Source organism: Gastrolobium bilobum, unplaced genomic scaffold (genome assembly GCF_033153095.1).
Source record: "Gastrolobium bilobum isolate Gb01-03AN ecotype WA unplaced genomic scaffold, APGP_CSIRO_Gbil_v1 utg1211, whole genome shotgun sequence".
Classification (NCBI taxonomy): domain Eukaryota; kingdom Viridiplantae; phylum Streptophyta; class Magnoliopsida; order Fabales; family Fabaceae; genus Gastrolobium; species Gastrolobium bilobum.
Genome location: NW_026898913.1, coordinates 237545 through 264782, shown reverse-complemented (window position 1 = coordinate 264782; position 27238 = coordinate 237545). Strand labels below are relative to the sequence as shown.

The following is a 27238-nucleotide window of genomic DNA, read 5'->3' as shown; positions in this document are numbered from 1 at the left end:
AGATCAGGAATTCCAAGCCTTCAAAGAATTTCATGCTATGGTGGAAAGGGAGACTGGAAAGAAGCTAAAAAGGGTTCGATCTGACAACAACAGTGAGTATTGTGGCCCTTTTGATGCATATTATAGAGCGACTGAGATTTGACTTGAGAGATGCCCCCCAAGACTCCTTAACTGAGTGGAGTTGCTGAAAGGATGAACCGAACTATTGAAGAAATGGTTCAAAGTATGCTATCTCGGGCCGGGTAGCCGAAATCTTTATAGGGAAAGGCCTTCAGAATTGTTGTTGACTAGATAAACCTTTCACCATCATGGCCACTTGAAAGAGAAATTCTTGAAGAAGTTTGGACAGATTGGAAAATGGCCAATGATCAGAAGAAAGGCTACAATCAGAAAAAAGGAGTTGATTTTGAAGAAATCTTCTCTCCTGTTGTAAAAATGATTTCGGTCCGAACCGTGTTAGTCACGGCGGCATCAATAGATCTCGAAATAGAACAAATGGAGGTAAAGACGGCATTCCTTCACGGTGACCTTGATAAAGAGATTTATATGGAGTAACCTGAAGGGTTTCGAGCTCCGGGACAAGAAGACTTGGTCCGCCATTTGAAGAAGAGCCTATACGACTTATAACAAGCACCTCGGCAGTGGTACAAAAAGTTTGAATCCTTCATGACTAATCACAAGTTTGTAAAAACAGAGGCCGACCACTGCGTATTTGTGAAGAGGTATGAGGTTGGTGATTTTTTATTTTGCTTTTATATCTTGACGACATGCTGATTGTAGTGTAAGACAAAGTGAAGATAGTCGCCCAGAAAGAGGCGTTAAGCTTGTCCTTCACGATGAAAGACCTCGGCCTTGCAAAGCAGATACTCGAAATGATGATTATCTGAGACCGACCTAAAAGGCTACGGTGGTTGAGTCAAGAAAATACATAGAGAATATCTTGAAGAAATTTAGCATGGACAAAGCTAAGACAGAGAGCACCCCTTAGCCGGACACATTAAACTGAGCCAAAAGCAATGTTCAAGGTCAGATGAAGAAAAAATGAGATGCTGAAGATCCTGTACCAATCCGTCGTCGAAAGTTTAATGTATGCAATGGTATGTACGAGACCCGATCTAGTGAATATTGTTGGAATAGTAAGCAGGTATCTGTCGAACCTCGACAAAGAGCACATGGAAACTGTCAAATGGATTTTCAAGTATCTCAGAAGAACAACAAATTTATGCCTCCGATTTGGAGAAGGTAAAATTGAGTTGCAAGGCTTTGCAGATTCTGATTTAGGGGGAGATGCTGACTCAAGGAAGTCGACGACGAGATATTTGATGACATTTGTAGGAGGAGCTATCTCCTGGCAATCTAAATTACAGAAGTGTGTGGCACTTTCGACAACCGAGACCGAGTACATTGCCGCTACTGAGACTTGCAAATAAATGATATAATGAAGAAGTTTTATCTATGAACTCAGACATGATCAAGACAGATATGAGCTGAAGTGTGATAATCAAAGTACAATTCATCTTGCGAAGAATTCTATCTATCACTCCCGCATTAAACCCCTTAGCCCAAATCATTCAGCTGACAATCTTCTAGTATATCCTTAAACTGCTGACATTTTGAATAACTTGGAGGTGATCCACCTTTTTTTCCTCAAAGGCAGCAATTTCATTGAAATCTCCACCAATTATCCATGGCTCAGATCCCTCTCTACTCATTACTTTCAAATCATTCCTTGAGATTTGCCTTTAAGCTTCTCTTGGGCTAGCATAAATGGTAGTACATAAAAAAAATTTCCCATTATTCAGAGTCATTCTAGTATGAATCCACCGATTCGTTTGAGCAATTGGATCCACTTTGATTTTAGCTGATGCCCACATGATCCAAATACCCCCACTAAATCCTTGAGCTTCTACCACACATTTGCTATCAAATTCACATTTCTTCATGATATTTAAACCAATAGAACTATTGGTTCTAGGTTCCAAAAGAACCACACAAGAAATATTATATTGCCTCACTAGATTATTAAGGCACCTACTTAACTCCCTACTTGCAGCTCCTCTAACATTCCAAAAGAGAATAGACATAAATAAACTAACAGTTGATTACAGGGTTATAGAGTACCTGTTTCTCCTCTTCCATGGGTGAGAAATTTCCACTTTGATCATCATGCACCTTCTGATTATCATCCACCTCATCTTGCTCCATCTCTTGAATTAGCGGATCAGGTGGTCTTAGGGGCTGGAGGATTCTCATATTAGCTGCATTCTGATTAGCAACCAATGAGTCATTCACATTATCATCACTTTGCTGTCTTTGGATTGAAGGGACTCCATATTTGCTGAAGCCTTTCTGTTTTACTTCGTCAGTTTTTTTCTTGTTGAGTTAGACTGCTGAGAATTGTTGCTAGAATCAGGTTCATTATTAGCCCCAGAAGTCTACCCACTCGAGCCTTGAAAGCTACCACTATTGCTGCCATTCTTCATTATTTCACCATTTCTTCCAACAAGCTGGAAATCAGTCTTATTCTCCACCACCTTATACTCAGTCCTCAACTGTTTTTTTTCTTCTTATCATTTGTCCTGGGTTGAACATTTTTTCCCTTCTTATTAGCCTCCAATTCAACTATATTCTGCTCATCTGGTATTTCCTTCTCAGCATTTTGATGTTCCAAGATAGCATATCTTGAATTTGTTCCTCTTGAAAGATTAGATAACTAACTCCCCCTTGCTTTTTTGATGCTACTGCATTATTGTTGTTTACTCTTTTTGGCTTGCTCACTAGCATCCAAGGGCCATACTTACTCTCAGCTTTATGATTCACCACCTCTTTTCCTTGCAGCTCCTCTATGGCCACTTCTTTCTCTGTAACCTCCTTATTCCTCTCCTCATTCGATCCATCCACTTCATGTAAACATTTTTTTGGACAGCTTTCTACTCTATGACCATATTGGCCACATGAGTAGCAGACAAGATGAAGTCTTCATACTCCACTTGCTTGATTTTTCCCTCTACTTTATACTCAGTTTGCAGGGGTTTGGTCAAATTCAATTCAACACACATTCGAGCAAACCTACCTCTAGCCATCGATGTTGTTGCTACATCTACCTTAATGAATTTGCCTAGCCAATTTCCAATTTCCTTCATCAGCCCTGAATTAACATACTTAATAGGAAATCCTGGTAATCTAACCCATGCTGTAATTCTATTAATTGCTTCTTGATAAGGTTGGAAGTTAGGCTCCCATGATCTAATAGCAAGATAGTGCTCCATAATTACCCAAGGACCCGATGTAAAAGCATGGTCTAAATCTTTTTGATTCGAAAATCTAACCAAAAAGAAACCATTTTCTATATCAGTGATGAAAATCTTTCCTTCCCTTTCCCACAAATTTTCTAAACGTTTTTTCATGAAAGTCAAAGGCAACTTCTTACCCAATAATTTGACAATCAGGGCTTTTCTCCATGGTTTCCATGCCTTTTTCTTGAAAGCATCAGAGAGCTTGAAGTTCATCCGACCATCTTTATCTACTTCCCAGGTTACTTCAGGTTGCTTTTCCCCTTCATCGACCCACTCTTGATCCTCTGCCTTCTCTTCATCAGAGTTCCAGTTCCCCTTCCTCTGGCCACTCCCCATTGTGCCTCATCAACATTTCTTTGAAAGACATACCTTCCTTCATCCACTCCTCCTCTCTTGGTGTCATTGTCTGATCATGGCTAAAAGACTCATCTCCCCCTTTATACTTTTTTATTATTTTTAACTGTTAAGTGACACATAGACTGTTAAGTGACACATAGACTGTCTTATTTTATCTCATAGCTTAATATAAGCTCTTTTTGTTTATTTGGCCTAACTTTTTTAGAAACAATAATTAAATGATCTAAAACTTATTTAAACACTCTTGTTTCAAAAAATCATTCAAATAACTAGATGAATTTAGGCTTTCTATATTTAAAATCGACCAAAGCATATATAATTTTTTATTGTTCTATATAAATAAATAAATTCTATAAATGTATAAACAACAAATTTTTGGCATTTAAAATATTAAGTGATACACTTGTAATCGTAATATGTACAAGTGATAAATTTGAAATTGTATGAATTAAATAATAAATGCCATAGCCACAAAAGTTAAAAACAAAATTTTCCCAAAATTTAATCTTGACCTATTTTTAAAGTAATTATTATCTTTTGGTTTTGTTGTTACGGCCAGGTGATATTCATTTTAATTTATGCGCATTTCAATTATTTGTTCTTATGTAATTATTATCTTTTTATCTTAATTTCGTTTATATTTTTTTAATATCAACCATGTGGTATTCGGTCATCGTTAATTGCCGACTAATATGGATCCTAGGTAGGTAACAATTAGGAATGTAAATGGGTCATACGACTTAATAGGGATTCAGGGCTCAACCTACCTAAGGCCAGATTCAGTCTATTATATATAGTTAAATAGAATAGACTTATACTTTTAAAAAAGTCTATTTAAAAAGCAGGCCATAGACCTTCTTTTAAATACTGGACCTATAAATTTACAGGTCGGCCTATATCATTTAATTTATTTTTAAATAAAATAAATAAAATTTATTTTAATGATTTTGAATAATAAAATATTATTATTTTAAATAAAATAAATAAAATTTATTTTAATGATTTTGAATAATAAAATAAAAATATTTTAATTATTGAATGCCTAATATGCTTAAACAGGTTAACAAGTTTAGGCCAAAGTTTGTATTTTTTAAATATAAGGCAGACCAAAATTATAATTTGGGTCTATACAAAGAAAACAGATCAGGTCAGGCATAAAATATTTTACATAGACCTGACATATTTAAGTTAAAGTCCAGCCCAACCTATTTATACACCTCCTACATATATAGAATCACAAAAATGACAAAAAATTTCCTATTAAATTTTAACACCTGTATATCATGTTTGTTTATTATTAAATAAAATTAATTTGTAGACTGTCTTATTATTTATTTTTTTTGGAGGTTAGACTGTCTTATTTTATCTCATAGCTTAATATAAGTTCTTTTTGTTTATTTGGCCTAACTTTTTTAGAAACAATAATTAAATGATCTAAAACTTATTTAAATACTCTTGTTTCAAAAAAATCATTCAAATAACTAGATGAATTTAGGCTTTCTATATTTAAAATAGACCAAAGCATATATAATTTTTTATTGTTGTAAATAAATAAATAAATTCTATATATGTATAAACAACAAATTTTTGGCATTTAAAATATTAAGTGATACACTTGTAATCGTAATATGTACAAGTGATAAATTTGAAATTGTATGAATTAAATAATAAATGCCATAGCCACAAAAGTTAAAAACAAAATTTTCCCAAAATTTAATCTTGACCTATTTTTAAAGTAATTTTATCTTGACAAAAATTTTCTCTTCATTTCCCCCTCTTCTTCTTTTCCCCTTCTTTTATTACTTATATTTATATTTATATATATTATTACTATTTTATTTATTTTTTATTTTTATTTTTATTATCTTTTTCAACCTTTTCGTATCTTTTATTTGGGTCAGTTATCACCAACCTCAATTAATTTGAGATAAATGTGTAGTTGATGTTGATGTTGTATCGACATTATTTGTTGGGAAATAAATCCAGACCAAAATTAAAAAAAAATATCACAATATTTATTCCTATGCAACGGAAACATCACTTGGTTATTTCTTCCATTAAAATATTGCATAATATAAACCAACAACATAAAAGTATAAATAAAATCACAAGCATAGAATTTAACTTGGTTCACCCAAAACTAGGGTACGTCCTCGTGAGATTAAAATCCACAAAAATAAATTACAAAGTACACAATATACAACACTCGGATTATCCCAAATCCAAGATCCCAATATACATCCTCTCACCAATTCTTGAACACCCGAACTTTCCAACTCCATCTCTTTTTCTTATCTCTCTCATACTCTCTCTAGTACAATATATTACTTCTCTCTTAGGTTCATGACCTTAGTATTAATTAAGAGTGAGCTACAAAATAACCTTTCAATTTTTCAAGAAGAGCATCTACCTTTCAATTCATACTTGGAGACTGCAAATGATTTAATTGTAAATAGTGTCAATTAATCTTCACTAGCATCAATCCACGCAAGATATTATTCTATACTTTATTTTAGAGAATTGTTGTAATTTTTTTCATGTAGTGAAAATTTCCTATACTCTTGCATGTGATTTTTCCCAAATGAATTTTTCAGATAAATATTATGTGTCGCTTCTATTGGTGTATTTGTACATATTGACTTTTGACCGGTAGAATTAAGATAAAGTTAATTCAAATTGTTAGTGTCTAGAAAATTAATTTAAATTTAGTGATTAATTAATTAATCATTATTACATTCACACTTACTCTGCTGAATTCACACTTATCTCACCAATTGGTTCGGTTAACATTGTTTTAAAATTTCTATTTTTCTTATCTCTATACAAGTTATATAATACTTTGTTTTTCCTTATAAGATTTACATAATAGAAATGTGGATTAATGATTTTTTATTTTATTTTTTTAAATGGATTAATGAAGTTTTAGTCATGGGTACTTGACTATTTGGTAGCCTTACCGTGCTGAAATGTATTTGACAGAAAGAGGTAATCAAGGTGATATTTTAACCTTATGTGGTCAAACCACCCACCAATTTGACCCCTGAAAAACCGGTGGTTAGTCTATAGTTAACCCTCCAATTTTTTATGACAGGAGATGAATTTAAATTTGCATGTACATCAAGAGTAATATACGAAGAGATCTTTAAGCTTTATATTTACATTATTAGATTCCTAATGTATTTATTTTGTATGAATGGTTATTTCTGATAATACTATGAGTTATTATATGTTTGGATTTGTATGAGTATGAGGAAAATTTCTTCTATATTCCCATAGTATTGAAAGTTTACTATATCTTTTACTAAATTTGGAAGGGGAAAAAAGTAGTATAAATTACTTTTACCATTTTATCCATTTTTTATGGTTAGTCTCACTTACGTTCCACTTTTTCCTATTTTTAGTAAAGAAATATGTGCTCCCCTAATACTAAATACATGCTCCAGTACGAGGACCGGATGTTTCCAGAATACCCGTAAGCAATTGGACAGGTGGATATCTCAATATTTCTAAGTATTTGCAAACTTATTTAGATATTAGATATATAAATGTCTTCAAGTATGTAATCACTCTGCATTATTATTTAAGATTTTTGAAAATAACAACATATCTTTATTGCCCAATATTAATTCTCTTGTACATGGAAACAGTTGTGAGAAGTGAGAAGTGAGAAGTGAGAACTCATATGAAGGCGGGCATCGATTTTGAGGAATAAAAATGAGAAAAATATAATAAAGGAAGAAAAGAATAATGCTGATTGATATTATGTAAGGCAAATATTACGTGTAAATAATATAATTTTCATTATTTCAATATATAGTTTTGAGTAAAATATTTTTGGGTCCTCAACAAAAATTACGGGCTCATTTTAATTCTTTAGAAAAAAAATCAATTTGTGGTTCATTTAAAATTCAAAATAGACCTAATTAGTTGAAATCGTGATTTCTCTAAAATTAAAAAAAAAAAATCAATGTTAGTCCCTCAAAAGGACTAACATGGGACTATTTTGAATTTCAGAAGGATAATGAGTCGATTTTTTTGCTATAGGATTAAATTGGGCCATATGATATTTGTGGAGGATTTAAAAAGTACTTTACTCAATAGTTTTCATCATTTAAAATTTCGGATTAGTATTTGTCTTTATAAAAGATATAGAATTGTATCACTTTAGTCAAAACTACATTATTTTATGGTGAGAAAAAGAGTCGCTCAATAAAAATTATGATGGAAGAAAGTGAGATTTCTTTTTAATTTAAATAGGTCAAATATTTTTCTCTTAAAATTTATCCAAGCTTGCTTAAATTTTAGAGGAATGTTATACTTATAATTTATTTTCGTTTATAACTTCTTACAATCATATGTTAACTGTTAATTTTCGTCAATTAACGGTTATTATTTTCACAAATTAAATTAATTAATTATTAATTCACAATAAATGATAATCGTTTTATTGACAGAAATCAACAGTTAAAATATGATTATAAGAGGTTGTAAATGAAAATAAATTATAAATATAATCTCTCGTATTAAATTTTAAGCGGGACATAATATTTTAAATTTTACACGGAGTGCAAGCCCAAAGTTTTTATCTTTTTGCATATATGGTTTGTAATTGTTGGCCAGTTAAAAGGAGAAATTGGATAATGAATTTAAACCCGTACGAATTAAAATATTTAGAAACAAGTAATACTAGCAATTTAAAAAGGAGAGGTTATACTTACTACCTCTATTTCTTACTATCTCTATTTCTTACTATCTTTTACTATTAAATTTTAACCGTTGATTTCTGCCAAACATAATGGTTATAATTTATGGGGTCATACTTATTAATTAATTATTAATTTTCAATAAATTATAACCGTTAGATTAGAGGAAATCTACGGTTAAGATTTGGTAGTAAGAGGTAGTAAGAAAAATAGGTAGTAAATATAACATTTCCCATTTAAAAAAAATGAAAAATGGAAGATAACTTTTTCGAAAGTATTTTGATGATTTTTATTTTAATTATTGAAACATTGAATAAAAAGTTTTAGGACTTATCTAATCTCATATTACATTGAGAGAAAAAAATTAGGTCATAGATATTTAGTAATGGAGCTCACCGTCTAAAAAAAAAAGAAAGAAAAGAAAAAGATTGCATGATCATAAAAGAACGTGTAGAAAGAAAAACTTATATGAGAATAGTTTTTCCCAAAGTTTTAAGACATTAACCAAATAAAAGATGAATATTGAAAGTTGAAACTTGAAAACATGGGTGATGAATGATGATAATGAAAAAAGGAGTTGATTGCGCGTGAGAGCCATACAAATTTGACTAAGTCCCTTATCCTTCTGAATGCTTACTGCTAGCGATTCAGGGAACGAACTAGGAAACCGAGTTTAAGAAGCTAGACTTTGGAAGTTAAATCTAGGCCATTTACTACAACGCGCATGTGTAATCTACGGCAGCAAAGACACTGTATGACTCCTTTTTGGGTCGTATCTGTCTATTTTAATAGTAAAGAAATATTTTCATTTTTTTCCCATTTCTTAGCTGCGAAGCATCCTTTACTACATAAACTAAAAGATCCCCCAATGTTTCCCAAATCTACAACTTCATTACTAGCAACCAAACATCTTTGGATCAACAACCGAATTTGGAGCCACCAACTTTAGAATATGGTGGGTCATTCATTCCATTCTTCCTATTTATTTTGGAAAATAAAATCCTTATTTGAATATATATATATATATATATATATATATAGAGAGAGAGAGAAAGAGATAGATCCTTTGACACCGGTGTCAAATTTGAAGTTTGACACCTCATCTGAGAACCGTTAGATCAAAAAAGATCAATGGTGTCACATGCTTACAAATCAGAGTCGTTGGTGTTTTTTTTTATAACGGCTCTCAGAAGAGGTGTCAAACTTCAAATTTGACACCGGTGTCAAAGATCTTACCTCATATATATATATATATATATATATATATATATATATATATATATATATACTTTCTTAATCCTTATGGCACTCATCTTTTAATATGTCTCTGTATCCTGCGCAGTGGTAAGTAATACCTACGAGATTTTAGCCCATGTATATATATACTTTCTTAATCCTTATGGCACTCATCTTTTAATATGTCTCTGTATCCTGCGCAGTGGTAAGTAATACCTACGAGATTTTAGCCCATGTATATATATACTTTAGCCCATGTACAAATAGTAGGCTAAGCCTAATGTAAATATGTTATTTTCTATGTATCAATTATTTATTTATCAATTTCTTTTTAAAGAAAGCATGTATGGTCCAAGATACATGAATTTGAATAAACGGATCTACTAATTCATATTATTTGACATGAGATCAAAAGCGTGCTATTAATTTTTTTTAGATTAAATACGATAGTGTACCTTAATAATGAATGCCTGTAGTGGAATAAACAAAATACAATAGAAGCAAGCTATTTTGTTGTTAAAATTTTGGTTATATTAGGTCCATTTCTTGATTGCCATGCGTAATTTAGCTTAATGACGAAATGTGTCAATTATGAACTAATTAATCTGCTTATTGCTTGTTATGATTTTGATTCTGTAGGAGCAGACTCTCTCCTTTGAAATCGAGGTATTGCTACTTTCTAGATTATCTATTTTACTTATATTTTTCATTCATTCCTTTTCAAAAAAAATTCTCCCGTACAGTAATTTTAACATTTTCCTCATAATTATTTCTGTATCAGCATGAATTTGTTCAAAACTCCGAAAGAGTGAAGTCTGTTGATCTGCATCCAACTGAGCCATGGTAATGACACTTCTAATTGGCTTTTGATACGTATTTCTGCAATTCTAAAAGGCTAGAACATGATTTCTTGTATATGCAAGATGAGAAAAACATCATCGGTTAGCAAGTTTCCTTGTGCAAATTCTATATATAACAAACTTCAGGCACCTGCAAAAACGTCAATTTTAATGTTTTCTACAGCTGGTACAGCAAGTACTTAAATTTAGTGTTTTTCTCATGCAGGATTCTACTGGGTTTGTATTCAGGAACTATTTCTATTTGGAATTATCAGACAAAGGTAAAATATCATATGTGAAGACTGCACTTTAGGACGATTTCTCATACAAATAAACTATATCCTGACACCCCGATTTCAATGTCTATTAATTTGTATGAAGAAACTGGCGTTATTGATAGTCCAAAAAAGAAAAAAAGAAAAAAGTTTATCTATATGAATTTATTCCTACTGCTTTAATCGGCTGTAGATCTAGAAACAGTAGAACTTTTAGTTGTTCTGTATCTTTCAGCATATGTATGTGTCTCTCCTTTCTTGAGGATATTCGTAGAATTTTGAGGTTGGACTTCAGAGTTTATTGTTAACCTTTGTTTTGATACTTTGACAGACTGAAGTCAAATCTTTCACATTCACTGAATCTCCAGGTAAATTTCACAATGCAGCACTTGTGTCAGCAATAAATTTCTGCCTACTTCTTTGGTGTAATTATACGTTTGCTTTATGTCTTAGTTCCTAACTCAGTTATCTTATGTTTGTTCTGTGACAATGCTTGCAGTCAGATCGGCAAAGTTCATTGCTCGGGAAAACTGGGTTGTTGCCGCGAGTGATGACAAATATATCCGCGTCTACAGTTATGACAAAATGGAAAAGATAGTACAATTTGAGGAACACACAGATTATATCAGGAGTTTGGCTGTGCATCCTTCGCTGCCATATGTGGTGTCAGCTTCTGATGATAAAGTTGTAAAGGTGTGGAATTGGAGTGAAGGTTGGGCTTGTTATAAGACCATTGAAGGGCACTCGCTTTATGTGATGCAAGTGGCATTTAACCCGAAGGATCCAGCTACCTTTGCCAGTGCATCCCTTGATGGCACCTTGAAGGTATCCTGAGTGCCCCTTAGCTGCAAACTTCATGACTGCATATCTTAAATTCATTAACTAACTTTTGCTTCAATTGTCTCATTTTTGTAGATTTGGAGTCTTGATTCCTCAACTCCAAATTTTACCCTGGATGGACACTTGAAAGGAGTGAATTGTGTTGATTACTTCATTAGCAATGACAAACTATATCTTTTAAGTGGTTCTGATGATTACACTGCAAAGGTTTGCATATCAATCACTCTTTAGTATTCTTTGTCTTCAGTCTTTGAAATATTTTCCATCAAAGCTTAAATCCACATTTCAACAGATATGGGATTATCATTCTAGAAACTGTGTACAAACACTTGAAGGACATGGAAACAATGTTACAGCTGTATGTGCTCATCCTGAGCTTCCTATAATAATAACAGCTTCTGAGGATTCTACTGTTAAAATATGGGATGCTGTCACATACAGGTACTTCATTAGATATTGGAAATCTCATTTTCTATTATGGGCTCATCAATTTATGTTGGGATAAATCCCAGAAATGAAACATTTTCCCCTAGCATGTTCTCATCCAAAATTACTATATTCATTTTAGAGTGTTAAAGAAACTATCTTGTGGTTCACATTTTTAACAGTTACCATTAACTTGCAGGTTTCAGACTACGTTGAACTTTGATCTCGGAAGAGTATGGAGTATTGGATACAAGAAAGGATCACCTCAGTAATTATTTGAAACTTCCTTTGACTACCAACAATTAAACACTTTTTACTTTTCCTCATTGTCTGACATCACATCGCTGCTTCTTGCAGGCTTGCTTTTGGTTGTGACAAAGGATGTGTTATCGTTAAGGTGAACGTCAAAGCTGCCCAATGAAACGAGACTAAAAGGACAAACTAAACTGCTTTATCGGACTTTGGAAGGAGGACTACATTTAACATATCTGCTGCTGCAGAAATTACAAATTATGACAACTCTAAAATAGAAGACCAACGGCAGAATCGCATGTTCTCTTTGTAGTTGAGCTTAGCAGAACATGCTATTTTGTTGTTCGTTGTTTGTATTTTAAGTTGTTGCCCGAATAAATTAGTTTAAGTATATACTGTAGGCCCTGTAGTGTGAGTGTTCCTGTTGTAATATGTAGTGTGCTCACTTAATAAATTTCTTTCTTCAAAACTCTTATATTTTCATTCAAAAATAATTTAAGTAGGACATTGATCTAGTCATCTTCAAAATCCCCATAAGGGGACACATTGATGAATTAATTTAAATTCAAACAATGAATATAGTAAAATTACACATCTGCTAACCCAGTCATGCGCAACCCACATAATTTGCGTGAAATTTAAAACGACAATTTTACAAACTAAAAAGTAATGCTGTATTAGCAACTGCCAACCAATAGAAAGTAACTGATATATACACTCTGTTCACTTGGAAATAATCTTTAGCTGCTAATTAGCGGGTACATAAAAGTAAAAAGACAAAAGATTTTTACAAGTATTGACACCTGACCTTATCACAAAGAATCTCATCAGAAAATAATGAACTGAATTCCATTAATGAAAAGTGAGGAGTACAAGCATCGTACAAATATATACAAAGGTAACTTTAGTGACAGAGGAAAATAACTGAATAACTGAACCCCTATAACCTACTAAGAGCCCGTTTGTATTGGCTTGTCAAAAAAGTCTTTTTTATGACTTTCTTATTTTAAAAGTATTTTCTATAAAAATTAAAGCTAATTTTTGAAAAAAAAGATTTAGCTTTTAACTTCTGCTTTTTTTTAAAAGCTAAAATTTTTAGCTTTTGAAAAAAAATAGATTTTTAGTTTTTTTTTATGACTTCTGCTTTTTCTAAAAGCAGACATCCAAATAGATATTTTTCGACATTTTTCGAGAGGTGCTTTTTTTTCTTAAACAAAACAGTTTTTGAAGAAAAAAAAAATAATCCAAACGAGCTCTAATTGTACAAGAGCAATACAAACAGAAAGCTAACCGCGTAACAACTTTCTATTTGTCACGTTGGTTCGTCATCTGATGCATGGGCATGTCACATGTGTATGAGCTCTTTGCAGTTCTGATACATGGGTTTGGGCTTCTGTAATTAACTCCAATAAAGAAATTATACAATATGCAAAGAGCCACTGATAGGCCCAAGCTGAGGAGAACGGCTGGAGCCCCTTTGTGGCCAAGGACTTTATTACTGATATGTAGCTGGGCCAATGTAGTGTAGTTAACCCAATATAGATGTACCTGCTAAGAGCTTAGTCTAATTGTGTAGGTTGTTGTAAAGATTGCTATTAGAAGACGTGGCTTGAGTTGTGGGTTAGTCACCGGAACAGTCATTATTTTGTCACTGTTCTCAATTTTTTTTTACTTAAATGCTATGTCAATAGTGTTATTTTTCAATCTGCCACGTGGACAAGTTCGTTGGGCAATGTAGCGAACTCGCTTGCTGATGTGTCACGTTGCACAAATTCGCTACATCAGATAGCGAACTAGTGTAATTAATACCCCTGCATGTTCCCACCTGCCCAGCCACGTGGCAGACATGCACCAAGTTCGCTGGGGTGGGCAGGGAACTTGGTGTAACGGCTAACTTTCCCTCCCCTATATAAACCCCCTCCCAATTTCCCCAACCCATCTCATCTCTCCTCTCACTCTATCTCTTTTACATTTTCTCTTCCTCTCTCATTGTGTTTCTCTCTCTACATTAAAGGTTAGTATTTTATGTAGTTTTTGTATAGCTTTGTGTATTGTATTTAAATGTTGTTAATAATTATTTTTAGCGTGAAACCTTAGGTTAGAATGCAATTGTGACAATAGAATAGAATTGTTTGTTGTGAATCTATGATTTAATATTAGTGTTGTTAGGTTTTTATATTTATATTAATTTATTAATTAATAATATTAATTGTTTGATATTATATAAAGAATTTAAACTTAGTTTATAAAATATTTATATTAATGTTTTTAAATTTAGTAATTAATAATTGGTAATTAGGCATTAACTACTAATATTAATTGTGCCACGTTATTTAGCTATTGGTTGGTATCGTAGGGTAGGGAAAATTGTCTATTAATGTTGTTAAAATTTGTATTGAATAAATTATTCTTTATATTATATTTAGTTATAGGTTGAAATGAAGTTTAGAATAAATTTATTTTAATGTTGTTAACTGTATTTAATAATTTTCTGATTATGCAAGATTTAATAATATTAAATTAAAAAATATTATTTAGTTATAGAGTTGCAAAATAGGTTACAAAAATTTGTAGATTAATGTTGTTAAATTTTGCTATTTAATATTTTTTTATTATGCAATTCTTAATAATATTAAATTAAATGACATTATGTAGTTATATAATATTAAATATATTTATTTATAAGTTGAAAATATAGTGTTAAATATTAATTGTGTGATATTATTTATTGATTACCCATTATTATGCAATATTAATTGTGAATGTGAATTTATTTAGGGTAGAAAACTTAGGTCAGAAGAATTAGTAATTGTATCCTATTAATTTTTTAATAACATTAATTTTGTGGTATTATTTATGCATTATTTAATAAAATTAAGTAATATTTAATTATGCACATTTTTCTAAGTATATTAATGTTGTAATTTTTTATTAATTGTGAATGTTTATTTATTTATGACTTATAGCATATTGTCCACATGTTTGATTTTTAATTATTTCTTAATAATTAGTATTTAGTTTTTATATATTATAATTTTGTAATTGTAATATAATTGTTTTTGTAAATAGATCGATGGACCAGCACGACCCGCATCAGACTTTCATCGACCACGAGGTTAGTGAAAATTGTTTTTTTTTTTTTTTTTGTAAATTGTTTTTTTTTTTTTTTTGTAAATTTGTAAATTGTTTTTGTATAAGCTGCATTCATAGTTGGATGTTTTATAAATTTTGGTAAATTATTACTGTTTCGTAAACAAATTCTCGCTGATATCGGCCCTGGTTGAGAGAGGGCGTCCTGAGACGCGTACATTTCATATGGCGATGGGTGAGGTGACAATCACCTTGGAGGATGTTCCCCATCTGCTGGGGTTGCCCACGGATGGGGAGGTTATCTGTGGCCGCGCTGGAGGCCATCCTTTCCAGCAGATGATTACTGATTTGTTGGGAGTTCAGCCCGCGTGACAGCGAGATTTTCATAAAAACCAGTTGTCGCTGACATTTCTTTGTCAGAGATTTCTGCATTACGCAGACCATGCCGACACTGAGGCTGATCGGATGAGATACACACATGCCTTGATCCTGCGTATATTGGGGGGGATGTTATTCGTTGAGACTGCATCCAGCTTCATCCTGGCCCGATATGCCCAGCCGGATATCTTCTCTCACATCGAGATAGTTTATCTTCTCTCTCATCAGACGCTACCGTCATCATATTGACGTTATGCCCAGCCGCAAGATACGGTGGAGGCCTTATCATGGATTCCCAGCACACCTGCCGTCAGGCGACGAGTCGCGCAGATGGTTAGTTGTATGTCCACTCATACACTACCAGGTTGTCGTGTACCAGCAGCCTGATCGAGTACTGCGATAGTTTGGATACAGGCAGCCGATCCCGAGCGATCCATTACGGGGGTTATGGAGAGTGTTGACGGTGACGAGGGTGCTGTGTCTGACGTTGCAGGAGACGATGATGACGGCATAAGGAGGAACCCTCCTAGAGATGCCAGGGAGCGGTGTTTCTTGTCACCATTTGAGCATGACAGGGCACGTTGTGCAAAATATCATGGGAGGAGGAGGCAACAATGATTTTAGGATTTATTTGTAGTACTTTTTGTTAGATCATTTTGTTCCCTGTATATTGTATTGACAGTTATGGATCGGTTATGTTGTGACTGTTTATTTTGCTTAGCTTTTACATTTCACCTTGTTGCGTTTAATTGACAGTATTAGACTATTCGAGAGAGGGACGGTAGGTTTAATGAGATGAATATAAACATAGTAAGCAACAACACGAAGTTTGGAAAACGTTTACTAACAAGAAAAAGTACCTACATAACCACATACTAAACATACATCACAATTAACAACACAGACAATTAAGCAGTCATACAAACAGTTAATAACACACAAATTGATGTCTAAGCGAACACATATAGGTTACATACGAAAATGAGACCGTTTAGTAGCCTTGCTGGCGAGATGGACAACGACGTCTGTCATGGCCAACAACCTTACAATAACCACATCTTGCCCGCGTAGTCGAGCCTTCGCGCTGGTCCATTTCGTTACGGATGCGGGTACTTCGCGGCCTGCCTTTTTTGTCTAAGTGACACATTCGAGAGAATGGTTGGGCCTTGGTTGGAAGGTATGAAATCTTTATTACCAATTGGGTACCATTGACCGGAATATACCTGTCATTGATATGATGCACTATATGTAGGATCAATATACTGTAAGGGGTCATGGTTAACTGATTTGCATGCTGCAATCACATGACTATATGGGCACCTAAAAGCAGTGAACTCACCACACTGGCATGCCCGATCAGCTAACGAAACCCACCATTTCTTTCCGCCTCTATGGGCTCTTTGATTGTAAGACTCTTGAACTTCAAATCGTGTTTTCTGTCTGTCATACGACGTAACAAAGTGTGTTGCAGCCTTTTGTTGGTTTTTAACGTACGATACCCAGAACACTTTGGCGTAACGATTACCTCTGTCGATCTCTTCTCGGGCCTCCTGCCCGTGTGCCAAAAAGTATTGATTTAGCCTAGTGTATGTGATGCGCACTAAAGACGTGATAGGTAGGTTTCTGGCACCTTTAAGGACCTTGTTAACACACTCTGACAAGTTTGTAGTCATGTGGCCAAATCGTCTTCCTTCAGCATCGTACGATATACTCCATTTTTCCTTCCGAATGCAATCAATCCATGCTGCAATTTATGGGCTTGATTCTTTAAATTTTTCCAAACCAGCATCAAAATCCAATCTCAATGTAGTATAACCTGCGCATTAATACACATAATTATAACAGATTTAAATTAGTAATATACTACAATTGCAACCAACAGGAAACATAGAGGCAGAACCATACCTAACTTCTTTAACTGCTTCTTCAACATGATATTTTTGAACTTATGATTGAAATTACTAGCCACATGTCGAAGGTAAAAAACATGGTAATCTTTGGGTGGTTGCCACCCTAGGTCAACATTATTGACGGTCGTCAATATACCGATATGTCGATCAAAAACAAAACATATTCCATCTTTCTAAGTCACATGGATTCGTAACATAGCCAAAAACCAGGACCAATTTTCAATATTCTCACAATTAACAACAGCAAATGCAATAGGCAAGACATAATTGTTACCGTCAACGGCCGTAGCAATCAATAGTGTTCCGCGGTATTTCCCATACAAATGTGTTCCATCGTTCTGGAGCATAGGCTTACAATAATTAAATGCATCACAACACTGTTTGAATGTCCAAAAAACCCTTTTGAACACCTTGTGCGATCCATCAAGGCGACCATCAATCCTATGATCATTCACGTCCAGTTTATAAGTAGACCCTGGAGAAAACAACAACATATAATCCAACCATCTCGGCAGAAATGCGTACGACTCATCCCAATCCCTAAAAACCTTCACAATTTCCTTCTGCTTTACTTTCCAGGCCTTTCTGTATGATATATGAGATCCTAGATTTGATGCAATCCTCTCTTGGATTAAACCCATTTTAACACTTAGCTCTTCATGTATCATTTCTGCGGGTTGACAAACAATAACGTATTAGCGAAACAATGGTATTTATTGTATACATAGAGAGGCTGGGCATGAAAGATTGAGTAGGAGATCTCAAATGATAAAAATAATGCCGGAAATGGATTCAGGACGAAAAATCGAGTGGATAGACAAGTTTCGAAGAAAAAAAATGATGAATAGTGATTTTTCCGGTGTAAAATACTGCGGTATAAGTGTACCGATAAGCGTGAAATTTTTATCAATATTTTTAGGAAACAAAAATATTTCATGAACCAGAGAAATAAGTAGATTATGAATTTATAGTTGGAATTGGTGATTGGATTAAAGTTAAATCGCGTGTGGGACCCGCTCCACCCAAATCCACTTAAGTTTCTTTCCCTCCCCTCACAATCACACGACCTATCTCTCTCTCTCTCTTTTCCCTTCTTCTTCACGTTGCAGCCCTCCTCTCCCCCATTGATGAACCTTCACTTCCTCTCTTCTCAACTCATCACTTTCTCCACCAAATCCATTGAAATTTGTGTTGAAATTCATTGGAAAACTCATCCTAAAGCCATTGGTGATACTCCCAAGCCTTGAAATCGCCTCTTGGAGGAGTATTTGGCCTAGGTCAGTTTCAAAAATTTAGGGAAAATGGTGTTCATGGAGGCATTGGACCTCTCATTGCTTGGATAAGCCTTGAAGGAGTGTCAAGCTTTGACTGTGAGTATATTTGCATCATTTTTACGGTTGATTTTGTAGATCAAAAAGTATGAACCCTAAGTCTTTAATTGTTGATGTGTGATGATAGGGAGCTCAAATGGAAAAATTGTATTAGAGGATAATGTCTTAGAATGACGCGTTTGAGCTAGAAATGCAATAAAAATTATTGGTGAAATATGTTCATAACTTAGGAAATTTTGCATGATGCCATGGATTTGTGAGAGTTGAATTGTGTAAGGAATGGATTGATGAGTTGTTATATGATGTTGTAATATGATTATATGATGAGTATGAGTGTTGAATTGGATTGAATACCCCTAGATTGATGGGCATGGGCAATTCGACCTATTGAGGTCATGGTTGGTTTGATGATATAAAAAAATGGTATAATTGGTGCTGTATGATTGTAAGTGGTGTTTAAATGGATGATAGGTTGGTATGATGTTGTGGAATTGGAAGAATGTTGGATGTATTGAGTATGTGGTAAATTGGCCTATGATGATGTATAAGGAACAATAAGTGTAAATAACTCGTTGGCCTAAGTGAATGTGTTTGGGTATGTGTATTTTGAAAGTTAATTGTTGTCTTGGAATTGATAGATGACCATGATTGTTGATCATTCAGGTTGCCTCTCACGGACACTATGGAAGCGGAATAAGCTTGGAGCTTACGTTGGGGAGCATTGGCTTCGGAGTTGAGGTAAATCTTTGGAACTTGGGTTTAGTCCCTTGTGTGCTCCACCACACCTAGTGGAAGGTTGTGGTTGGATTTTGTGTCTTTGAACATTGTGTAAATATGTATGTTCATGCATTATTGCTTTATTGTGTGACATGCTTGGAGCATGTTGTGTGTGAATTGTTTGATCTCTGGCCAGTAGATGTGTGTTTGTTTGGACTTCCGCTGGAGATATCCTTTGGGGATTCTGGTCGGGTTATTGTCGTGGGGCCGACTCTGGGAGCGGTACCAGGATGATCCAAATGTGGAACTTCCGCTGGATAGGGCTCATGAGGAGTTCTAGTTGGGTTTTGCCATGGGGTCGTCTCAACCATGAGAGAGGCATCAGGAAGATTCCGGGAGTTATATGATGGGGTCCTTGAACGGAATTGTAACACCCCGTGTATACCCGGTAATGTTATCGTACTATCGTATTAAGCTGCGCTTAATTAAAAATGCGGAATATCTTTTTCTTTTCCAATTATGACGTCATTATATTTAGCCAAGTTGATTACTTAATCAATTTCATAAAATATCGCCTGTATGTAAATTGCAATAAGACATCTACTGAAATACCTCAATATATAAATATAAAGTGAGTATCTAAGTCACGACATTACATCACGTAATCCGGACAATATCCTGATACATTAAAACAACTCCAAATAAAACAAGACATAACCCAGTCTAAGTGGCATGGACAATCCCCATGCTCACCAACTCAATAGTGTCTCAACAAAATAATCATAAACATAAAATGAAGCTCAAAGTATAAAAGCAGCATGCATATCCAGCATCCAACAAGCCAGCATATAATATCATCAATATCTAACTCAGCTCCGGCCTCCTGCCGCCTGGGGCCTCAACCCCAACATTACTTGATCCTGAAATAAGCATTCCCCAAACGTGGGGTGAGATCTCTAAACTAGAAATCTCAGTAAGACTAGGGGTCCTCAAGGATCTTCCACCCCAAGCTCACTTACATGTGCAACATAAGTTCTAAAAGTATATCAATATCAGTTCCAAAACTATGCAGTGCAACAGATATTCATCCCATGTGTGTTTAAACTATTCTACTGGCCAGAGAAATGCAGGAATACGTCTATACCTACATGTAGTACAAGGAGCACTGCTTGCACCTCACCCACAGCCTCACCATGTTGTATGTACCACATACTCAGGCTTACCGTATAGGTGAAACACCACATGCATATCATAAAGGCACAAGCATATAACAGCTCAACAGCATTTCCAAAACATCGAAAGCATGTAGCACAGCATGCATATAACCATACCCCCATGGGACATGGTGGAACCATAACATGGCTAAACCGAGGACACAAAAACTTACCTTGCAAGCTCACTATCCAAAGCCAAGAGTCCTCACAGCTCAAGTCCAACACACAGCAGATCACAATCTGATTTAGGACCAGCAAGTATATCAACATACATAGCTCAAAAGCATTAACATAAAGACTACGTTCTCCTTTTACGATTTACGTCTTAAAGCTTCCAACAAGGCCACAAGCCCTTAAATCACATGATTCTTACTTAGTTCATTAATTATAGAAGTTTAACTTCATCACTCTAGGGTCCACAAACCCCCAATAGCTATTGTCCTCACAGCACAGCTATTGTTCTACGAAATCCCAGAATATCCGGATATTCCTCAGGGACATATCCGGATATCCAATATCCGGATATCTCACTGTCAATATCCGGATATCTCACTGTCAATATCCGGATATCCAATATCCGGATATCCAGATCCCCATATCCGGATATCAATATCCGGATATCTCACGGGCAAATATCCGGATATTTCGCGACAGAATGCAGTTTCTGCATTTCGCGAAGATATCCTTCAAAGGTACCATTTTTACCGATTACAGAAGCCTAAACGTGCATTTCTAGGTGTGTTTGACATTACCCCAAGTTAGGTTATCATCTTTTAACCATTACATGCATCAAGGTTCCATTTTTAAGCATAAAAACTCAAGTTCAAGGGTGATGACCATACCACAAGCTTGAAACAGCCAACTAAGGGTGCTCTTGGAGCTCACAAGTCAGCTCCAAGGTACTGACTTCCAAGGTAAACGAAAATGATGCACAAGGTAGCTCTTTTTCTCAACAAGGAAACTCCTTGAAGCTTCAAAACACCAAATAAAGGCTCTCTCCTCCCCAAAACCAGAAAACAGCAAGCTCAACCTCACAAGACAGCAGTCAAACACAAAAAAGAAGTCTCTTTCTCACTCACAAGGATTGTTCACACTCACCCAAGGTGTTTAAGAGAAGATACCAAGAAGAAATGAGGCTCCTTGGCTCACAACAATGGAGGAAAAGGTGGCAAAGGGTGGCTGGAGGTGCTTCAGCAAAATGGAGGCACATAGGTTGTAATTTTAACCTAGGATCATGTGCCACAATGTGTATATATAGCCACTTAACAAACAAACACGCAGTATTAACTTTAATTGCTACGCTTAGCATTTTAATCCCAAACTTTGGATTCTTAACCTACTCAACTTTACAAGAATTATCATACTTTTCTTATAATTTGCGGAGCACATTTCCGGTACGCGCTTTTCATAGCCAATATCAGTTTCTGGCACCAGTTCTTATTATTTTGACTTGAAACTCGTTTTACAAGTCCTACATAATATTCTAGTAATTATCATGCACTTATTATAATTTTCCGGGATACTTTTTCGGTACGCATTTATACCGACTAGCAGAACCAGTATCTGCACTTTTCTTCCGAAAAGCGACTTTCAGCATTCTTAATCACTTAACATAATTATTAAAGCCTCTTAATAATTATTAGGGTCAATTATGGAATCATTTCCTAATTTAACATAATTAATTACTTAATTTCCTTAATTAACGGTGCGGGTTCTTACAGGAATCCTGATGTGGATGTTCTTGGATTTGTCCCCAGTTGTTTGTGATATTGTATGCCATGCATTTCATACTATGTTATTTGTTGCACATTGAGTGAGCCATGGGGTGGAGTGATCCTCTAGTACCCTTGGTTTACTGAGATATATTTGTATATCTCACTCCGTGTTTGGGGATATCATTTCAGGTTAGGTTGAGCCTGGGGGAGTGGAGCATGAGGTGCACATGGAGGGCATAGCATGTTAAAGGATTTTATCGAATACACCTAGTATAGTGTTTAATACTTTGGATTTAGGTTATGAGCTTGTGCATGTTGATATTGCCATGCTTTTGTATATTCATGACTATATGTAAGTCTTTCAAAAAATGGATGTATAACTATGCCTTGGATTTATATGTATATTCTGTGTGAGCATGAGATTTGTCCATAGCCACCTATGATGTATTTGAAGCATGTATAATATGAAGGAAGGGCTTTAGGCCTATTGTAGAATTGATTATAGGTACGATTAACAAATGCATGTAATTGAACTTGATGGTTGAAACCTAATAAGTATTGTATATGTAAGATAAACTGTGATGGGTTGTAAGTGCCCCAAGGCATTGTTGGTCCTTGTGTGTGCCACCCATGTGATTTTATGCACCTTGAGGTATTAGGATTTGTTGGCAAAATTGAGGCTTTTGTTAAAACAAAGGGAACTCTGGCAAATTTTCGAGAACTGTTGGGAATACAAACAGGGTGTTGCCCAATGTTCGTCTCCCATATGAAGGAATTGGACCCCTTGACCTTCTTGGAAGTTAGAGATCTTTCTCTTAGCTTTCCAATGAGACCAAGATTGTGTAAATTGGAGTTGTATAACTCAAGTTATGGGCAGAACACCATAGGAAGGTCAGATTTCATGTTTTAGGCATACAGCCCATGTACCTTGACGCTGTTGGCGCCAATCTGGCGCTGTGGGCGCCGTTGTCACTGTCTTCTGGCGCTGTCAGCGCGGGGGTCCTGCTGTTTCAGCACCCATTTTCTTTGAAATGTCATAACTTGGGCTACGGTACTCCGAATTGAGCGCGGTTCGAAGCCACGTGAAGCTAAAGAGAAAATCTATAACATACTAAGAAATGAGAAGCATTTGATAGGTTTAAAATTGTGGGAGTAAATAAAATGGTTAAGACTATTAGTGTTAAAAATGGATAGAACGAGTTTTAAGCTTTGTTGGTTTATGGGAACCACTTAGCAACCTTTAAACAAAAAAAGTGTATGGTATTAAGCTCTGGTATTAATGTTTCCGCATAAAGTGTTGGGTTATGATCACATTTATTTTAATGGTGTAAACGATGTTAAAAAGGAAAAAGTTTTCCCGTAAATTCAAATAACTTTTGTGATTGTAACTGCGCTTAATATCATATTCAATGTTAACAATACCGGTGTACAACTGGCTGTCAATCTAATGGTTATAATTTATTGAAAATTAATAATTAATTAATAAATATGACCCAATAAATTATAATCGTTAGATTGATAGAAATCAACAGCTTTAATAATAAGAGGTAATAAAAAAAATAGTAATATAACCTCTCCTTTGTTTGTAAGCGTATTTGTCTATTTTAATAGTAAAGATATATTTGTTTTTTTTCCCACTCCTTAACTGTAAAACATCCTTTACTATTTAAACTCAAGATCCCACATTGTTTACCACATCTACAACTTCATTACTAGCAACCGAACATCTTTGGATCAACAATCGAATTTGGAGCCACCAACTTTACAATATGGTTGGTCATTCCATTCTTCCTCTTTATTTTGAAAAAAAAAAAAACAAAAAAAAAAACTCCTTTATGTTGATTATCTATTTACTTTCTTAATCCTTATGGCACTTATCTTTAATGTGTCTCCGTATCCTGCGCAGTGGAAAGTTTTAACCCATGTACAAATATGTTATTTTCTATGTATCAATTATGTATCAATATATTTTATTTTATTTTGATACATTATCAATTTATTTTTAAAGAAAGCATGTGTGGTCCAGCTAGCATACATTAATTTGAATAATCGGACACGGTGTGTGATTGTTAAGCTCGAAAGACCATTGTGTATTATTTGACATGGGATCAAAATTGTGCCATTAATCCATTTTAGATGCATTATATTTCTTTTAGATTAAATATGATAGTGCACCTTATAAACAATGAAAGTCTACTGTGGAATAAACAAAATCCAATAGATGCAAGCTATTTTGTTGTTAAAAGTTCGGTTCCATTAGGTCCATTTCTTGATTGCCATGCGTATTTTAGCTTAATAATGACATGTGAACTAACTAATCTTCTTATTGCTTCTTATGATTTTGATTCTGTAGGAGCAGACTCTCTCCCTTGAAATTGAGGTATTGCTACTTTCTATGTTACCTATTTTATTTATATTTTTCGTTCATTCCTTTTCAAATTTTATTCTTCGGTACGATAATTTTTTACATTTTCCTGCTGATCATTATGTCTGTATCAGCAAGAAATTGTTCAAAACTACGGAAGAGTGAAGTCTGTTGATCTGCATCCAACTGAGCCATGGTAACGACACTTCTAATTGACTTATATAATACGTATTTCTGCAACTCTAAAAGGCTAGAACATGATTTCTTGTATATGCGAGATGAGAAAAACATCATTGGTTAGCAAGTTTCCTTGTGCAAATTCTATGTGTAGCGGACTTCATATATACACCTGCATAAACGTATGTTTTCTGCAGCTGGTACTGCAAGTACTTAGATTTATTGTTTTTCTCATGCAGGATTCTACTGGGTTTGCATTCAGGAGCTGTTTCTATTTGGAATTATCAGACGAAGGTAAAAAATCATATGTGAAGTCTGCACGCACTTAAGGACAATTTCTCATACAAATAAACTATATCCTGACACCCCGATTTCCATGTCTATTAATTTGTATGAAGAAACTGGCGTTATTGATAGTCAAATAAAGAAAAAAAGAAAGAAAGAAAACCATATCTATGAAACAACAGAACTGTTAGTTGTTCTGTATCTTTCAACATCTGTACATGTCTTTCTTTTCTTGAGGTTATAAGTAGTAGAATTTTGAGATAATACTTCGGAGTTTATTGTTAACCTTTGTTTTGATACTATGACAGACTGAAGAGAAGTCTTTCACATTCACTGATTATCCAGGTAAATTTCACAATGCAGCACTTTGTGTAAATGGTATAATTATACTTTTCTTCATGTCTTATTTCCTAACTCGGTTATCTTATGTTTGTTATGTGAAAATGCTTGCAGTCAGATCGGCAAAGTTCATTGCTCGGGAAAACTGGGTTGTCGCAGCAAGTGATGACAAATATATTCGCATCTACAATTATGACGAAGCAAGAAAGATAGGAGCATTTAAGGAACATAAAGATTTTATCAGGAGTTTGGCTGTGCATCCTTCGCTGCCATATGTGGTGTCAGCTTCTGATGATAAAGCTCTAAAGTTGTGGACTTGGAAGGACTGTTGGGCTTGGTGTAAGACCGTTGAAGGGCACTCACATAATGTGATGCAAGTGGCATTTAACCCGAAGGATCGAGCTACTACCTTTGCCAGTGCATCCTACGATGGCACCTTGAAGGTATCATGAGTGCCCCTTAGCTGCAAACTTCATGACTGCACATCTTAAATTCATTAACTAGCTTTTGCTTCAATTGTCTCCTTTTTGTAGATTTGGGATGTCTATAGTTCAACTCCAAAATTTACCCTGTATGGACACTTGCAAGGAGTGAATTATGTTGATTACTTCATTAGCAATGACAAACTATATCTTTTAAGTGGTTCTGATGATTACACTGCAAAGGTTTGCATATCAATCACTCCTCAGTCTTCTTTAATTGTCTTCGGTCTTTTGAGATATTTTCCATCAAGGCCTAAATCCACATTTCAACAGGTATGGGATTACCATTCTAGAAACTGTGTACAAACACTTGAAGGACATGGAAAAAGTGTTACAGCCGTGTGTGGTCATTCTGAGCTTCCTATAATAATAACAGCTTCACTGGACACTACTGTTAAAATATGGGATGCTGTCACTTACAGGTACTTCATTAGTTATTGGAAATCCCATAAACGAAACAATTTCCCCTAGCAGTTCTCGTTCATAATTACTATATTTAATTTAGTGTGTTAACGAAATTCTCTTGTGGTTCACATTTTTAACGGTTACCATTAACATGCAGGTTTCAGACTACGTTGAACTTTGGTCTCGGAAGAGTATGGAGTATTGGATACAAGGAAGGATCACCTCAGTAATTATTTGAAACTTCCTTTGACTACCAACAATTAAACACTTTTTACTTTTCCTTATTGACTGACATCACATGGCTACTTCCTGCAGGCTTGCTTTTGGTTGTGACAAAGGATTTGTTATTGTTAAGGTGAACCTCAAAGCTGCCCAGTGAAACGAGACTAAAAGGACAAACTAAACTGCTTTATCGGACTTTGGAAGGAAGATTACAATAAACCTGTCTGCTGCTGCAGAAATTACAATTGCTATTATGACAATTCTAAAATGAAAGACCAATGGCAAAATCGCATGTTCTCCTTGTAGGTGAGCTTAGCAGAACATGCTATTCTGCCGTTCGTTGTTTGTATTTGAAGGTATCTACCGTAGGCCTTTTTTGTGACT

General features: G+C 34.7%; 2 protein-coding genes across 2 annotated transcripts; both read left to right on the top strand.

Moving 5' to 3' along the window:
* Positions 1–9079: 9079 nt before the first annotated feature.
* LOC133285386 (coatomer subunit beta'-1-like) lies at positions 9080–12623 on the top strand. Its single transcript, XM_061482593.1, has 10 exons — positions 9080–9311; positions 10232–10258; positions 10374–10435; positions 10658–10712; positions 11038–11074; positions 11206–11531; positions 11622–11753; positions 11839–11987; positions 12172–12240; positions 12330–12623. The coding sequence occupies exons 1-10, from the start codon at positions 9309–9311 to the stop codon at positions 12391–12393; spliced, it is 924 nt and encodes a 307-aa protein (XP_061338577.1). The 5' UTR covers positions 9080–9308; the 3' UTR covers positions 12394–12623.
* A 3516-nt stretch (positions 12624–16139) lies between these two features.
* On the top strand, positions 16140–27106 carry LOC133285361 (coatomer subunit beta'-2-like). Its single transcript, XM_061482571.1, has 10 exons — positions 16140–16268; positions 24933–24959; positions 25079–25140; positions 25361–25415; positions 25715–25751; positions 25860–26188; positions 26279–26410; positions 26501–26649; positions 26790–26858; positions 26948–27106. The coding sequence occupies exons 1-10, from the start codon at positions 16140–16142 to the stop codon at positions 27009–27011; spliced, it is 1053 nt and encodes a 350-aa protein (XP_061338555.1). The 3' UTR covers positions 27012–27106.
* Positions 27107–27238: the final 132 nt, after the last annotated feature.

What these genes read in the sequence shown, in the direction of transcription:
- LOC133285386 (XM_061482593.1), top strand. An exon ending in CCCTTGATGGCACCTTGAAG is followed by an intron (nt 11,532 to 11,621) that starts GTATCCTGAGTG and finishes TCATTTTTGTAG; the next exon opens with ATTTGGAGTCTTGATTCCTC. An exon ending in TGGGATGCTGTCACATACAG is followed by an intron (nt 11,988 to 12,171) that starts GTACTTCATTAG and finishes ATTAACTTGCAG; the next exon opens with GTTTCAGACTACGTTGAACT.
- LOC133285361 (XM_061482571.1), top strand. Translation starts at nt 16,140, where the DNA reads ATGGAGAGTGTTGACGGTGACGAGGGTGCTGTGTCTGACGTTGCAGGA. An exon ending in CACCATTTGAGCATGACAGG is followed by an intron (nt 16,269 to 24,932) that starts GCACGTTGTGCA and finishes TTGATTCTGTAG; the next exon opens with GAGCAGACTCTCTCCCTTGA. An exon ending in TGGGATGCTGTCACTTACAG is followed by an intron (nt 26,650 to 26,789) that starts GTACTTCATTAG and finishes ATTAACATGCAG; the next exon opens with GTTTCAGACTACGTTGAACT.